Source organism: Balaenoptera borealis (genome assembly GCF_965194805.1).
Source record: "Balaenoptera borealis genome assembly, chromosome: 6".
NCBI lineage: Eukaryota > Metazoa > Chordata > Mammalia > Artiodactyla > Balaenopteridae > Balaenoptera > Balaenoptera borealis.
The window spans coordinates 37824783-37840038 of NC_138863.1; the positions used below are offsets into that span (position 1 = coordinate 37824783).

At 36.8% G+C, this 15256-nt stretch overlaps 1 protein-coding gene across 1 annotated transcript in view; it reads left to right on the forward strand.

The window, feature by feature from the left end:
• The first annotated feature begins 3891 nt into the window (after positions 1-3891).
• RFTN2 (raftlin family member 2) overlaps positions 3892-15256 on the forward strand; it is a 73164-nt gene continuing 61799 nt past the window's right edge. The window contains exon 1 of the mRNA XM_082397377.1: positions 3892-8559. Within this exon, the coding sequence (XP_082253503.1) occupies positions 8421-8559 (139 nt within the window). The 5' untranslated portion in view covers positions 3892-8420. The remainder of the gene's footprint in view (positions 8560-15256) is intronic.

Sequence of the window (15256 nt, forward strand, 5' to 3'; positions counted from 1 at the left end):
TTCCCCCATTTAACTTAATAATTAAAATAATAATAATTTAGTAATAAAATAATTTTATTTTATTAATATAATAGTAAAATTTAATAATAAAATGGAATAGAACACCTGTGACCCCACAAGCCAACCTAAGAACTAGAAGTGGTTCTCTAAATGTGGTCCCAGAAGAGCAGCATTAGCAGCACCTGGAACCTTGTTAGAAATGCATATTCTTAGGCCCCACACTCCCCTCCTGAATCAAAAACTCTGGGGGTGGTACCCAGCAGTCTAGGTTTTAATGAGTTTTCTAGGTGATTCTGATGCACACCGAAGTTTGAGAACCACTGAACTAGGAGATTACCAGTGAGTTAGATCTGTGTGCTCTTTTTCTCCTTGTCTTCCTGTCTTCCTCCCAGAGGTAATCATTGTCCTGAATTTTGTACTTTTGCATTTATGTTATTACATATAAAGTATGTCTAAGCAACATATTGTTTAATTTTGCTTGTATAAAACATTCGAAAAAAGAATATCATGGGAATTCCCTGGTGGTCCAGTGGTTAGGACTTGGCAGTGGCTGCAGTAGCTGGGGTTCAATCCCTGGTCCGGGAACTAAGATCGCGGAAGCCACGCGGTACAGCCAAAAAACAAAAAAAGATACCATACCACGTGTAGTAAATTCATCATGTTTTTGCCTGTAACTAGTTAATTCATTTTGACCGCTGCATAATAATTTATGAATTGAGGCATATGGTAAGTTGGATCTGATTTCCGTGGTGATATAGAAAGTAGACCAATCAAATGCTCTTTAGGAGTTACAATAGATACAACAAATATCCTTTGGCTACTTGGTTAATGTGCTATTTGATCCAGCAGTTTAAGAAGGGCAAGAGAAGGATAGGTAAAACTTAAAACTGGAGGGTATGTACGGTACCCTCCAGAACTATGAGACAAACCCAGTTTAAGTATCTGAGAAATCAGTTTCTCCAGAAATTATTCTTTTTCTCCCCCAATTCTTTTTTTCCCCCTTGTCCATGGAATCCATTTTTCAACGTACAAACATGCTATTTTTTCTCCCATCTTAAAAAGAAAAAAATTCTCAATCTCCACTACTGCTCCATTTCTTTCCTTTCCTTTATAGCAGAGCTTCTTAAAAGAAATGGCTGGTAATGCACATTTGAGTGGTTCAAGTTTTTTGCTCTTAGAAATCGTACTGCTATTAACTTTCTCATCTACATATATCTCCTGGTACTTATATGCTAATGTTTCTCATGGGTGTATACCTAGGAGTGCTATTGCTCATCATAGAGGATGTGAAAGTTCAATTTCACAAGATAATGCTATTTTCCAACATGATTAAACAAATTTACATTCCCATCAGCGACATACCCTTAAAGAGGGCTCCCTAATTCTTGATATCATCTACTTCTAAATTTTTTGCCAGCTCAACTAAGTATAAAATGAGTTATCTCACTAATATTCGTAGAAACACTAGTCTCAATAACCAAAAGGCAGAAACAACCCAAACATCTATCATCTGATGACTAGATAAACAAATGTGGTATTGAATATAACCACGCAGTGGAATATTATTATTCAGCCATACAAAGTACTGAATGAAGTACTGATAAATGCCACCACATAGATAAATCTTTATTTTTATTTTTTAATTTATTTATTATATTTTGGCTGCGTTGCTGCACATGGACTTTCTCTAGTTGCGGTGAGTTGGGGCTACTCTTCTTTGCGGTGCGCAGGCTTCTCATTGCGGTGGCTTCTCGTTGCGGAGCACAGGTTCTAGGCGCATGGGCTTCAGTAGTTGTGGAACGTGGACTCAGTAGTTGTGGCTCGCGGGCACTAGAGCGGAGGCTCAGTAGTTGTGGCACACGGGCTTAGTTGTTCCGCGGCATGTGGGATCTTCCCGGACCAGGGCTCCAACCCATGTCCCCTGCATTGGCAGGCGGATTCTTAACCACTGCACCACCAGGGAAGTCCCTAGATAAATCTTTGAAAATAACCAGACACAGAAGACCATATGTTTTAGATTCCATTTATATGAAATATTCAGAATAGACAAATGCATGGAAACACAAAGAATATTAGTGGTTGTCAGGTGCTGGAGGAAGGTTGGAATAGAGAGTGAATGTTTAAAGGATATGAGTTTTCTTTTGGGGGTAATAAAAAGAGTTCTAGAGCTAGATAATGATGATCATTGTACAAAACTGAATGTACGGTTGACTCTTGAACAGTATGGGTTTATCTACTTGTATGCAGATTTTTTTCAATAAATACATACTACTGGGGACAACCCACGTTGTTCAAGGGTTAATTGTACTTAATGTCACTGAATTGTACACTTTAAAATAGTTAAAATGGTAAATTTTTTACTTGAATTTTACTGCAATAAAATGTTATCTTACTGTGGTCTTGATTTGCATTTCCCTAAATAGAAGTAAAGTTGAGCATCTCTTCATATATTTATTAACTACATATGTTTCTTTGCCGGTGAAGTTCCTATTTATATTTTGTGTCTATTTTTCTGTTGGCTTGTCTTTTTATTTATTTGCAGGAGTTCTTTACATATTCTTGATATTGTTCCTTCAGTGGTTGACAAATATCATCTACCATTTTGTATCTTGTCTTTTCACATTAAAGAGGCTTAATGAATAGAAGTTCTTAATTTTAATATAGTAGAATTTATCAACATATATCTTATGATTGTCACCTTACAATTAATCATTTAGTACTATTTTATGATTATTTTTTGCCTTAAAAATACTCTTAGTACTCTGATGTCAATAAATATTCATATTTTCATATAAAAGTATAACAGTTTTGCTTTTGATGTTCAAGTTGTTTATGTAGAATTAAAATTTTTATATATGATATGAGATGGGGATCCAATTTCTTCTCCATATAGATAGCCAATTGTCCCAGCACCATTTCCCCACCATCTGCCATGCCACCTCCATCGTATGTTAAATTTCTGCATATGTATGTTCCCGTTTCTAGGCTCTTTATGCTGTTGCATTGGTTAATTTGTCTATGCCTTGCTAAAAATAGCTTTAATTACTATGGCTTTATAATAAGTCTTAATATATAGAGAACTAATCTCTCCTCATTCTTCTTCAGAAGTATCTTCGACCTTCTTGGCCCTTTTATCTTCCACATAAATATTAAAATCAACTTGACAAATTCCATGCAAAAAAAAAAGCCTGTTGGGGTTAAGGTCACCATTGTATTAAATCTATAGCTCAGTGACAGGTGTTAAGAGCTGAGAGGGAGATATACTTACAGTATTAAGTGTTCCTAAAAATGACTATGCATATCGCTCCATACACTTAAGACTCCTTTAATGCTGTTATAGTTTTATAATTTTCTAAGTACGAGTCTGGCTTATATTTTGGTAGATTTATTCCTAGAAACAGCATAGTTTATCAATAATGTAAATGGTGTCCTTTTCTGAAAATTATGATTTCCTTAATTGTCTGTTACTGGTATATGAAACTGATAAAATCTTAAGATATTCTGTTTGAAGAAAGAGTAGCGGGGGCACCCAGAGCCCTGCCTGCTCGGCCTCTCTTCGTGATCAAAGCCTGTTCTCTTCACCAAAGGTGGCACCTCTTTGGAATCAGAGGGCTCTGTCATACATAGTTTCAAAACTTCTGATCTAGAAGAATAAATAGTTAAGAATAGTCAACATGTTTTAAAGAATAATAATATCGTCAACTGCTGGACATTGAAAGATTATAAAGCCATAAAAAAATTTCAATATGTAATGCTGAGAAGCCCAACTATAGAACAAAATGAAAAGTCAAAATATAATTCTTAGTCTGTATAACTATTACGTATGTGATGAGTGTAGGATTTCTAATTATTAAAGAGAGAATGGCCTTTTCAATAAGTAGTGCTTTCAATAAGTCATTACTCAGGAAGTTTGACTACATTATGAAACTAATAGTACTTTAAATAGTTAAAACTCAATGTTGGTTTGCTAGCTTGTTAATTCTGGAGAGCATAAACTGGCTTTTTCATCTTTGTGTCCATGTAGTGCCTTACTATATAGTAGGCACTCCATAACACTGTTTAATTTATTTTTTTGGATCAGGGCCACATAAAATAGACTGGATTTAAAAATTATGCAAAAACTTTTTTCTGTAGGGAATGGGTTGAATGATACATATTACCTCTTAAAAGCTTTAAGACTTTGGTAAACTCAAGTGTTCGAAACTTGAGTAGTTAATGAGAATAATGTGCTACCAGTTATGGAGAATGTTTTCATAAGGTTCATTCATTCATTCAAGGACTAAGTGAGCTCATACTAGAACATAGACAAGAACTGGTACTATATCTCCATCATATCCAGCCACATAAGAGTCTGCACTTGGGGAAACCCCCTTTACAATACAGAACTGAAAGCTGTCCCTGAAATCTACAATTGGCAGCAAATGTAAATCAATACTGAAATAATGACCAATGTTAGAAAACATTTCTTCCAAAAATGTATCCTAATCACTGTAAATACTCAATATACGACAAGCCTGGGGATACACAATTAATAAAAGATTTTCTATGAAAGCAAATGTAGTTGTGACAGCTGGATATCAGGGTGCAGGGGTGCGGAGAACAGACTTAGGTCCACATCTTACCGTGTGTACTACAATTGCCAGATACATCAGAGGTAAGCAAGAAGTAAGGGTGGGATGAATAGGTGGAGCACAGATTTTTTAACAGTGAAAACTATTCTGTATGATTCTATAATGATGGATGTATGTCAATATATGTTTGTCAAAAACCATAGATGGTACAACACCAGGAATGAACCCTAATGTAAACTATGGACTCTGGGTGATAATGATGTGTCAGTGAAGGTTCATTGATTGTAACAAATGCACCACAATGGTGCTGGATGTTAGTGGAAGTTTGTGCATGAGTGGGGATAAGGGGGTATGTGGGAACTTTCTGTACTTTCCACTCAATTTTGCTGTGAACCTAATATTATTCTAAAATATCAAGCTTATTTATTTAAAAAACAAAATAAAAAAACAGAAAACAGACATTTGTTTCAATGGAGAAATATGTTATTGAAGAAATGTACATATTTCTGGAGATGCAGCAAATTTTTTGACTAAAAATATTTGTCTAAAAATGTACACGCATTAAAGAGGTATGGAGCAAATACATGTGATAACCAACAAAAGCTTACTGCCCAAAATACAGTTTTAAAGGAAAAAAAAAATCTGGGACTTTCCTGGAGGTCCAGTGGTTAAGACTCCATGCTTCCAATGCAGGGGGCACGTGTTCGATCCCTGGTCAAGGAACTAAGATCCCACCTGCTGCAGAGCATGGACAAAAGAAAAAAAAAAAAAACTAAGGTTAAAATCTTAAACAGTTTATGGCCAACCACATATTTATGTAAGTAATGTAAATGAATTATTTACTCATTAGAATACATTTTCTCTGCTTATTACTTTCTAACTGATTTCCTTGTATGTAAACTCTTTCCTTTGACCATTTATGAAGTAAAATCTAAGTGTTTAGGAAATAATCCAATGTGGGGAAAAAAGTAATCTTTATAAAATTATTCACCATGAAACTTTGAAAATAGCCAAAATGCTGCTTATTAAACATAATATTAATACAATGAAATCCCATATAATTGTTAAAATAGAAGGAATGTGTGCCATATGGACATGGAAATGTGTTTTGAAACATCATTAAGGGTCAAATAAAATTTTATTTTGTTGGACTTTTGGAGAGAAAAATGATTAAGTGATGGCTTAGTTGTGAACTAAAGGAAGTGCAGTTCCTTTCACTAGAGATAAAAGAAATTCTTTAAGGACATAATGATACATCCTATTCATTCATTTGTTCAGTCATCAGCTCAACTGGACTACTGCAATACTCTCCTGAATGACTAGTCTCCCCCCATTCTTGCTCCTATTAAGACCATCTTCCTCAAAGCAGCCATAGTAACCCATCAGAAACACAAACTTATGTCACTTGCCTATTTCAAGCTCCTCGTTTGATTTTTCCATTGGATTATTTGATTCTCCTTTGCTGCCTACAAAATAAAGTCAAAATTCCCTTTATGCAGCATATAAAACCCATTACAACTGGCTCTTGCCGCCCTTATAGCTTAGTCTTCTTTCAAATTTTATGTTCTAGTAATTCTCAACTGCTTCATGTTCCTTCAGGTTCATGCCATACTGTTTCATGATTCCATAACATTGCTCGTGCCTTTCCCTTTTCCTGGCACATGCTCCCCACCTTTCTTTATCTATCTTATGCATATTCATCCTTCAAGACAGGTCAGATATCATCCTCCAAGCTGAGTTAGAGACCCCTTCTAGGGTTTCTATAGCATCCTATGCATACTTCTATCTTAGCAGCTACCAAATCAAATTGAAATTATCTGTTTATAAGTCTGTCTTCTTCCCCATTAAGCCTTAAGTTTCTTTAGGGCAGAGGCCATGTTTAGTCAACTTGTGTACCCAACCAGCATCTAATTTAGTGCCTGGAATATAGCAGGCGCTTAATAAATATAATGAGTATTTCATAAATAATCTTCCAGGCACTGCAATAGGAACTAGTGAACTTCAAATATTCTATTTCTGCCATCCAGGAGCTCACAGCAAAAGAGGACATGAAAAATGACAGGCATGGAAGCACTGGGAATAGTCAAATGAGTCACACTAGGTCAGAGTCTGCTGTCTTTTTAGCCAAATTTACCCAGAAATTGCTACCACCAACCATGCTCACCCTTGAGAATGAAGGACTATGGAATTTTCCTCTGTTAAAAAACACTTCTGAAAAGTAAATTGTTTAAAGACAAGGAGGTGGAAGGAAGAGACAAGAGGTCATAGTGATCTACAAACTAAATAATCCATACCCTTTTGACAGTTTTCATGTGCACTCTTCAATGTAATTGAAAAATCTTTTCAGGCTTGTGTTCTATAAAATCTGAAATGTGAGGTTTATTTTGTAAATAATGGGAATGGTGGCAGAATCACTTCCTTTCTACTACTATTCTCAACACTGTTTTATAAGGTAAGCACATTAACAAATTTATTTTATGCTATTCGCCAGGCATAATGTTAAGATATGAGATAAGATTATCTCATTCAACCTTCATAACAAGCCTATGAGGTAAGTATTATTATTAACTCCATTTTGTAGGGGGCAGAAATTGAAACTTGAAGACGTCCAGTAAGTTGCCCAAGATCACGCCTTTAGTAGGCATTAGAAGTAGTATTTGAACCCAGGCGGTATGATTCCAGGGCTCACAGTTTTGATGGGTACACCACACCACATGACGCGTAAATGGTAAAATACAATAAACACTAATTACAATTGTTCCATTATAAATTGTTCTTGACTTCAGGTAAATAGCAATTTATAAGACTGAATGAATCAAGTTGTCAGTTTTGTTGTTGTTATTGTTGTTGTTTTTAATTAATGATACTCTGGGACCTGTGGAAGTGTTACTAGTTATTATCATAGCCTTCTAATAGTAGAGTTATTTAAACTTTATAAATGTTAGGGAAACTAATTATCCACATTACTGTCTCTTCTTTGCAATTAAATAAAGTCTTTTTATTATGATATTTAAATATAAACATTTTATATGCAGCAGTTTAACTAGTACATGATTTTTCCAGCCAAAAAAAACCTTCATTTGGAAAGAAATCCTCAAAAGTGCTATCTAAAGACTAAAAGTGGGCTGTTATTTTTTTAACTTTAACTTTTCTCCTTTTAGACTCCAGAAACAGTTTCCTGACTTCCTTTCTGGAAATGATTTTTGTTTCCAACCATATTGAGAATCCTTTTTTTTTTTTTTTTTTCCATTTTCTCTCTCTCTCTCTGTCTCTCTCTGTCTCTCCCTCTCTCTCCTCTTGCTTTCTTGGTAATAGCAGGGAGGAAGGGGGGGCAGTGGGCACAGGAAAAAGGGAAAAGAGAAAACAGAAAAAGAATTGCACACCACTATGTCTGAATATAGCCTCTACTAGTAGATAATTCCATCTGATTTGCACTTTTGCCTTTTTATTTCCGTTTTTGGACACCTCCTTTATCATCCAGCTAACCGGGATAGACAAAGCACTGTTGGTGCCCTGAGCGACAGAACTCTGGTAGGGGGCTGGCTGTAAATTGACGTGGCATGGAAATTCTCCGCTAAGTTGTAGCAGCTTGCATGTTTCTCCTAAGATCAAGCCCAGCCTCCCGGAGCTGTAGCTTAATCATCATGGGTTCAACAACTTTACAGAAAAATGGATAGCAAAAGTCTTCAGCTCCTTTCTTTGGACTCAAATGTTTTCTTTTTGAGTATCTATGGTTTAGCTGAAAAAATCAAAGCAGTTAAGTCTGTAACTTTCTTTTTGCAGCTTAAACAACAGAATTTGCTGGTCTCCCTGCCCTATCCTGCAATTTAATTCCTTACAGATTTTGCCATGGGGTGCGGACTTAGAAAGCTAGAAGACCCTGATGATAGCAGCCCTGGAAAAATATTTTCTACCCTGAAGAGACCGCAAGTGGAAACAAAGACAGAATTTGCTTACGAATATGTATTGCTGGATTTTACTTTACAAGGTACTTTTTGCTTCTATTTTATTTGTTAAATGAAAGATTTCAGAGATAAGGGACTACTAGTTTTTTTAAGTGTTGGTTTGTGGATTTTTAAACTGTTTCTCATAATCAGATTGTACAATCAATCTAACAATAATGCTTTGTTTCTTAATTACACTCTGAAAGATTTTTGTTCTGTTTGGTTTTTGTAAACTTGGCTCATATGTACTTTATAAAATTAGAAAAACTGCTTGGAAATAATCCTTTCATTTTTAAATCAAATGCTTATTTGTAGAAGGACACGTGAAAAATGTTCGCTTTCCAGCCAAATAGCTCTAGCCTTAATGACAGTTTGTGTTTTGAAAAAGATCTGAAAGGCACAAGAAGGTAGCATGTAGGAAATATTACTTGCATCATGTGGAAGAGTATTTGCTAAGACAATTCTGAGGTTTCCAACTGTGTTAATGTTGTGATTGTGCTAGTCATTTGATATTTTTGACCAAACTAAACTTGAAGTTTGAAAATACAGAAAAAAAGATAGTCTTCTGTAAGATACTTCCTTTGCTTGCCCTGTCCCTAACAGAGAAACTCCCTGTTCTAGAAAGTTGGAAACACAAATAAACAAGCCCAGATGGCAGCCCTGTGCAAGGGACAGAGGCAGCTCAACTTCACAAATACTTTACCTCACTTCTTTTGGAAACTTTACTGTACAATCGCATTGATAAAACTGAGTTTTTAAAAAGCAGAAATATATCTTTAATTACAGGGTATTAAAAATGAAATTGAGTGTCCTGCTTGCTGTTAGAATTTCCACATATCAGTATTTTAAGTTCTTATTACAAAGTTATGCTTTTAATTCTAATAAGCCGCACGTTTTATCAGTTAATAGAAAATTTATGCTAAGTAGATTATCATGTTGGATATTAATTTCTTTTCAACTTAAACACAAATTCTCCATTTTTTGGTTTGCTCTGTGAACAGTGCATCTTTGTGCAAGAAGCAAGAGCAGCCCATTTTTCTTTGTCAAAAACTGAGCTAGCCAGCAAGCAAACTCCCTTCCAGAGACATGCACAAAGTCTGTACATATACTTTTAACATATTTACATTTCCATTTTTACCTAAGGCTAAGGCTACCAAAGGGGAAAATGTCAATATTCTTAATTTTCTTTTTAATTACTAAAGTTAAAAGTAGATTAAGATAATGGTGATAATCAGAGAAGTAACCACTCAAATGAATTTTTTCTATACTTTTTCAAAACCCGTCATTTGAGAAAATATTTGTGATGTGGTCCTATGTTTTCTCCATTGATTGTCCTTGTCAATTATCTTTTAGGACAAGTTTTTGTAAATCCACAGGATGCAAACACATATTTTCCTTAACCTCAAAACCTTGTCTATTCATAAAGTTTAGGCCAGAGCCATTTTGATCTGTGCTTTAAGATTTGCTGCACAACCCCCATAGGTTTTAAAGTAGCTTGAATTTTTTTTTTTGATTTATTTCCTCCCAACAATGTTAGCAATCTCAAACAAATTTGTATAAATGCAGCCATCCTTGAATCAGAAAGATCTACAACTTTCTTCAGAAGTCATTTTGGTTTTATTATTATCAGAAGCCCTTCTCTCTGTGAAAGGAGTAAAATTTCTACCTTCCACTCTAGGTGTTTGGAGGAGGTAATAGAGTATTACACTATAAAGTGTAAGTATGGGCATAGTTTACAAATGTTAACTCAGTAAGCAGGCACGTATTTTAAAGTTGCACCTGGTTCCTATTTGGTCCAGGGGCCCAGTCTCCTGGTGTCCCTTTTCTCTACAATTCTTCCATATGTTTTTTGTTTTGTTTTGTTTTTGTCTTTGCCTTTGCCTTTGCCTCTGCCTCAGAAGCCAAGACTCTGTATCAGCCCAGCTCCACAAACCACCTTCCTCTCCTCTGTTGTCTCTGACGCCCACCTATTCCTCCAGTGTATAGAGAAGTGAGTCACATGGGGGTTAAAACATGCCAGCCTTCTTCGTTTAGTCCTGGCCATTCTGACCTGGGGTTGCTGTGAGGACTACTAAATAGTGGCATCTCTTGCCTCTCAGAGGCCACGTGCAGTGAGCAACCTTTCAGGAAACAAACTGGTCTAGTGACAGCTGTGTGTGCTCATGAAGAGCCTGTCTCTTACCTTGTTTTCCTGTTTTTCCAAACAGAGGACATGGGACAGAGAGTCAAGTCCCAGTGGGGCAAGAGGAGACCCTTTGAAATTTCCAGTGCCCTGTGTTATGGTGGCTATAGTTATCTTGAACAATTTATTGATTTTCCATTTAGTTCCATTCTCTGTGTGCGTGTGTGTGTGTGTGTGTGCCTTTCCCACACTTTTTTTCTTTTTGGGGGTGGGTACTTTGAGCCATTACTTATATATCTCTACAGGAGAAATAATAGTCTAATCATTAAGCGCATAAGGCGCTGGAGTCAAGTTCCTGGGTTCTGAATCTAGGCTCTTTCACTCACTAACTTGGCAAGTTTATAAACTTTGCTGTATCTCAGTTTCCTCATCTATAAAATGGGGGTTCTGATGGTGCTTGCATAATAGAGTTATTTTAAGGATTAAAGAAGATTATACAAAATAATCTCCTTGAAAAGGTACCTGGCATTTAGTAAGCATTTAATAAAAGTTAACTATTATCCCTCCTGGCTTTATGCCAGATCTACTAACCGCACTAGTGAGATTTCAGCACAATTTTTGTGATAAATTTTCTGGATTATTGTATAGTAATCTATACATGTGTATGTATGAGAGTGTGTCAGTATATATATGAGTACATTATAGAGTTTCTTGGTGAAAAGTTAAATTAACTCTGCAAACGATCCAGAAGGGTTGGTTTACCTTCTTGTGCAATCCCAGAAAGCAATCTGAATAACCATGGCCTTAAGGATTTTTAGAGCATGTATAGCTTTATGATTAAAAAGAAATTTCTACAGTATTAAAAACCCAACAGAAGGACAGATGGTAACTTCCTTATTTGACTTTCTAATAGAATCATGTAAAACACATTGAGTAAAATTTTCCTGGCCCCTAGCTTGCTTTCTTATTATGAGAACAAGAAACTCTCATTGTCTTTTACCATCACTGTTACAGTAATAAATACATTGATGTATGGATTCTGTAGAAGATGCTGATAAGTAGTGAAAACACAAAAAGGAATAATACATAGTTTCTGCCCTCCAATATTTTATATTCTAATTGGTCAAACTGGACAAGCTCATGAACTCCTCAAGGTCAAGAACTATGCCATATCCACCTTTGCACTGCTGTGTTTTGCACGGTGTTTGGCACATGACCAGTGGCCAATAAGTTGTGTTGAAGTAATGAATGAAAAATTGCAATACGAGATACAGGAGGTATCAGGAAAAGGAAAAATCAATTTTGAATAGGATAAGTTGGAATTCAAATTAGGACTTTAACTGAACCTGAAGAAAAAAATAGGGTTTATATAATCAGAAAAAGATTAAGAGTTTGAGGTACTTTCAAGGGCTATTGAATGGAGAAGTGAGGGGGCGTCCCTGGTGGTGCAGTGGTTAAGGATCCGCCTGCGAATGCACGGGACACAGGTTCAATCCCTGGTCCGGGAAGATCCCACATGCTGTGGAGCAGCTAAGCCCGTGCACCACAACTACTGAGCCTGCGCTCTAGAGCCCGCGAGCCACAACTACTGAGCCCGTGTGCCACAACTACTGAAGCCCACCTAGAGCCCGTGCTCTGCAACAAGAGAAGCCACCGCAATGAGAAGCCCACGCACCGCAATGAAAAGTAGCCCCCGCTCACCGCAGCTAGAGAAAGCCCGCGTGCAGCAACAAAGATCCAACTCAGCCAAAAATCAATTAATTAATTAATTAATTTAAAAAAGAAAGAAGTGAGCTAAGGGGGTGTTTAAAGGAGAAAAGCAGAAAATGAGGTTGGAAACAAATGGAGTATAGAATGCTCTGACTTGGAGTGGAATCAAGGAATCAAGGAGTGATTCCTTGATTCTATGGGGAATAAATAGCTGTAAAGGCTTTTGAACAAGTAACTGATAGATACAGAGAAGTATTTTTAGAAGATTAATGTGAGATTGCAGTGGGGAGAGATGCAAGTGAGGAGAAAAGTTGGAAGACTGCTTGTAGTGGTCAAAGCTAATGACGATGAGGACTTGCAGTAAGGACAGGATGTAGGGGGCACAAGTAAGAGACATTACCAAGGAGGGACTTAGCCTGTGGCTGGCTGGATATGAAGGGACAGAAAGAATGAGGAATCCAAGATGACTTCCCTGTTCTGAGCCTGAGTAACTGTGGAAATAATGATGCCTCTTACAGTATGGGGGGCGTCCCACAGGGAGTCAGTTGGTGAAACAGCAATTCCATTCCAGGCATGTTGCATGTGAGGTGGCTGTGGAACATCCTGGCAGAGAGAGTTACAGGTGCATGGCAGAGATGATGACTTCCAGGAGGAATTGAAGTAGATAAAGTCTTAAAGAGGAGAATATGGGCAGAGCATAAGTGTCTTGGGCTGAATCATCAGGCATATTTAGCCATATTTAGGACAACTCAACAAAAATGAAATAGAATGAAGACAATTGCGACTGTATAGCACCAGAGAACACAAGGAAAGGGAGGGTTTCAAAAAGCAAGAAATGGTCAGTAATCTTAAATACTAGAGAACTTTCAAGAATAATGAAGATGCAGCACTGAAGAGAATGCATTTAAAAATCAACAAGGGATGAATAAAGTATCAGAAACGAGGGAAGGAAGGAAAGAAGGTCAGTCCAGCTAAATTTTCTATGTCTGTCTGAATCTAATAAGTTCTTGAGTATTTCCTCAAGCAGTCAAAAGATTTTCAAATGTAAAGTGCTATATAAAAAGAAATTTATAATAAAGATGACTAAATTTACTCAAGCATCAACATAATCTCTGTCATGGTGCCTAGCCCAAATTCCTACCAGGTAAAAAAACTGCATAAGGACTTTCCTTTATTTTTTATTTATTTATTTATTTTATTTATTTATTTTTGGCTGTGTTGGGTCTTCGTTGCTGCATGTGGGCTTTCTCTAGTTGCAGCGAGCGGGGGCTACTCTTTGTTGTGGTGCGCGGGCTTCTCATTGCAGTGGCTTCTCTAGAGCATGGGCTCTAGGCAAGCAGACTTCAGTAGTTGTGGCATATGGGCTCAGTAGTTATGGCTCTCGGGCTCTAGAGCACAGGCTCAGTAGCTGTGGCAAATAATAAAACTTCACAATTTCAGACTGTTGGGGGAAAGAAAGATCCCATTCTGACCTGGGGGAGTAGGGAATCTCTGAAAATAGCAAACAGTTGACCCACTTAAATAAATATTGATGTTGGGAGAAAATACATGTCTACTGGCAATCTACGTTATATTGGGGTTTTTTCTTATATCTGGGTGGACATTTATTCTTTTTTTTAAATTTTTATTGGAGTATAGTTGCTTTACAATGTTGTGTTATTTTCTACTGTACAGCAAAGTGAATCAGCTACACATATACATATATCCCCTCTTTTTTTGGATTTCCTTCCCATTTAGGTCAGCACAGAGCATTGAGTAGAGTTCCCTGTGCTATACAGTAGGTTCTCATTAGTTATCTGTCTTATACATAGTGTCAGTAGCATATATATGTCAATCCCAGTGTCCCAATTCATCTATTTATTCTTTGAACTAACACTCACTGAGCACCTACTGAGCTCAGAGTGAGGAATAAAGTCTAGTCCTTGACTTCTGTGAACCTGCATCCTACTGAGCATCCTGCTGAGGAACCCTGATGAATAATCATCTATTTACAGTGCATACATTCTATGCTGTGATACAAGCTTTGCTAGAAGTCTGAGAGTTATAGCAGAAAGAAGAGCACCTCCACCTGATTGGTGGGATCCAGAAAGACTCCTTAAAAGAAGTGCCTCCTCATCTGATCTAAAGAATGAGTGAGGCTTAGACAAAGATTTATATCCAGAATATACAAAATACAACTGAAAATCAAAAAAGGAAAAGACAACCCAATAGAAAAATGGACAAGGAACTTGGACAGGTGGCTGATGAAACAGGAAATCTAAATGGTCAATAGACATATGAAACCGTGCTCAACCTCATTAGTAATCAGGAAAAATTCATGTTAAAACCACAGTGAGAAACCACTACAAATCATCCAAAATGGCTAAAATGTCAAAAGACTGCTAATACCAGGTGTTGGTAAATTGGTACAACCATTTTGAAAAAACAAAAAATGCTTTGTCATTACCTAGTTAGTGAAGATACATATACCCAGTGGAAGCGTGCACACGCATGCACCATGCAGCACATACAAGAATGTTGATAGAAGTGCTATTTGTAATAACCCCAAAAGTGTGAACAACTCAGAAATCCACGAACAAGAGACTGGAAAAATAAATTGTGGTAAACTCATACAATGCAACAGTATACCGCAGAAGTGAGCCAACTTATCCTGAAAGGGGCCAGATAGTAAATATTTTAGGCTTTGTGAGCCGTGTGGTCTCTGTCACAACTACTCACCTCGGCCAGTGTAGTGCCAACATACCATATGCAACAAAACAGGCCGTAGGCAGTACTTTACTGTCCTCTACTATACTGCAATGAAAACGAACAAACTACAACTACACAAGCTGCCCAAGATTAATCTCACGACCTTAATGTTCAGTGAAAGAAAATAGACACAAAATACTGTATGATTCCATTTATATAAA